The 2,587-nt window shown below is 45.1% G+C and overlaps 1 protein-coding gene across 1 annotated transcript in view; it reads left to right on the plus strand.

The window, feature by feature from the left end:
- Window positions 1-1,792: 1,792 nt before the first annotated feature.
- The window catches only part of LOC103807152 (vasculin-like), a gene marked incomplete at its 3' end in the record, with an annotated part of 4,260 nt that continues 3,465 nt past the window's right edge, over window positions 1,793-2,587 (plus strand). The window contains exon 1 of the mRNA XM_009079873.1: window positions 1,793-1,942. Coding sequence (XP_009078121.1) covers window positions 1,793-1,942 — 150 coding nt within the window. The remainder of the gene's footprint in view (window positions 1,943-2,587) is intronic.

Genomic DNA, 2,587 nt, shown 5'->3' on the forward strand with positions numbered 1-2,587 from the left:
CAAGTCCTGTTGTCATATTGCCATATCCAGAGAAAACATTTTTCCCCTTAGGGTAGTGAGCAGGGCTCGATAGGCCTGGGCCAGGCCCTAGCGCATTGCAGTGATTTGTGTCTCTCTGGAATTGCCAGGGTGACAGCACACCTGTGAGGTGCTCACAGGAGTGAGAATATGTGAGAGCAACAACTCTGCAGACATCAAAGTCAGTGAAGAAGAAGGGGGAGGAGCTGCTCCAGATGCCAGAGCAGTGATTCTCCTGCAGGCCATGGTGAAGGCAATGGTGAGGCAGATTGTGCCCCTGCAGCCCATGGAGATTAACAGTGGAACAGATATTCTCCTGCAGCCCCTGGAGGACCCTGTGCTGGAGCAGGTGGGTGCACCTGAAGGAGGCTTGTCACTATGTGGGAAGCCCGCTCTGGAGCAGGCTCCTGGCAGGGCCTGTGGACCCATGGAGAGAGGAGCCCACACTGCTGCAGGTTTGCTGTCAGGACTTGTAACCCTGTGGGAAGCCCATGCTGGAGCAGTCTGTTCCTGAAGGCCTGCACCCCATGGAAGGGACCATGCTTGCCGTGACTGAGAGACGGGATGCAGCTTGATGCAAGCAAAATGTCAGTTTATTAGGCTGTTGTGTACAAACTTATACTAATTTCTGCTAAGCGTGTCTTATACTGATTGGCTACAAAAGACAAAGCGGGTACATTGGGCACATGTTCATTGGTTAGTACAGGAAAACAGCTTATGGTTAAACATCTTTTTTCTTTAGCAATAACTCTTCTTACAAAAACAGTTTTTTCGTTATCTCCCTTGCTCATTACTTTCTCTGCACCAGCAGCTTGACATTGTGGCCGTTGCCTAAGCAACATAGCCACATCCTTATCTTATCTCTCCCAAGGTTTGCGGCTGACCAGCTCCAGCACATCCCTGTCCACCAGCCGGGCCACACTAGGGGCCCTGCTGAGGGGAGCCAGCTCTGGACCCACACATGCTAGAGCAGTTCATGAAGAACTGCAACCCATGAGAAGGGTTCACATTGGAGAAGTTCATGGAGGACTGTCTCCTCTGGGGGGGACTCCACACTGGAGCAGAAGAGTGTGATGAGAATTCTTCCCCCTGTGGAGGAAGGAGTGGCAGAGACGGTGTGTGATGAACTGACCACAACACCCATTACCCATCCCCCTGTGTCAATGGAGGGGAGAGGTGATACAGAATTTGGGAGTAAAGTTAAGCCCAGGAAGAAGGGAGGAACAGGAGGAAGGTTTTTAAGATTTGGTTTTATTTCTCATTATCTTACTCTGATTTGATTGGTAATAAATTCAGTTAATTTCCCCAAGTCAAGCCTGGTTTGCCCGTGACGGTAATCAGTGATCTCTCCCTGCCCTTATTTCGATCTGTGGGCCTTTCATTGTATTTTCTCTGCCCTGTCCAGCTGAGGAGGGGAGTGATAGAGTGGCTTTGGTGGGCGCCTGACCAGGGTCAAACCACCACACTTTATTTTCTGAAAGTACAATTCCTGCATTTCCAAGTAAAATATTTAATAAAAGGTGGTTGTGGAAAATGGAACAGAACTAGTGTTTACCCAGGTTTGTGCAGTGTGTTATTTGGGGCACTAATACTGGACCAAGTTTCTAATTTATGCCTATTTGCTCTGGACCTTATGGCTTTCCACTACCCTATGAACTAGGAACTTAATAATATATACACATGCATAGATATATATATATATATATATACACACGCACACACACTTTTTTCCCCCCCAGATTACCCTTTGAATCCTAAATCTAGATCTTCAAGAATGCTGGTCATTAAAAAGGGCAGTACAAAAGAACTGCAGATACCTGGATTCCCTGTAGTAGGAAGTCTTCATTCACAGACAGTAAAGAATGGAACTGGCACAACTGTTTATAAAGAATTAGTCCCTAAACCTGCTACTTCACCCGCAAAGGTGAGTCTTGGATACTGGTGGCATAACAACATGCTGAAAAAAGTCATGCTCTTATTCTGAATGTGCTTATTTCATTCCTGAGAGTACTGTTCCTAGAGTATTATGCTTTCAAGTCTTGCTAAGTGCAGAACACCCCAAAAGTGAATGGAAACACTTTTCCTCATTTTTATTTTTAAACTATACTGTAATTGGCTCTCTCTTTCTCATTTACCTCTTTTTGAGACATGCAAGAGCTGTCCAAGGGCGACCGAAAAGGATGGTTTTAACTTAGATAATAACAATGCCTTTTGTATATATGTTTTTAATAGAAAAATAGATACCTAGTGGAAAAATATAGTTTGCAATAAAGTACCTCCAGAATTTATCCCAATTTGGGATATAGATGTGCTTAGTGTTATTCTGGTCCCTCTCCATATGCAGCTTTTCATGTTCATATTTTGATTTTGTTTCAGGAATATTTCTATGCTCCTGAGAGCAACTGATGGAGCTGTTCTTAATTCTCTTAACATACTGCATTAAAAACACTACTTTCAGCTGTTGAAGAGTCATGTGATTTGATTCTGTCATGGTTTAACCCCAGCCAGCAGCCAAGAAACATGCAGCCTCTCACTCACTCCCCCACCACCGGGATGGGGGAGGGAGTCA

This window comes from Acanthisitta chloris, unplaced genomic scaffold, assembly GCF_000695815.1.
Source record: "Acanthisitta chloris isolate BGI_N310 unplaced genomic scaffold, ASM69581v1 scaffold22898, whole genome shotgun sequence".
In the NCBI taxonomy this organism is placed as follows: domain Eukaryota; kingdom Metazoa; phylum Chordata; class Aves; order Passeriformes; family Acanthisittidae; genus Acanthisitta; species Acanthisitta chloris.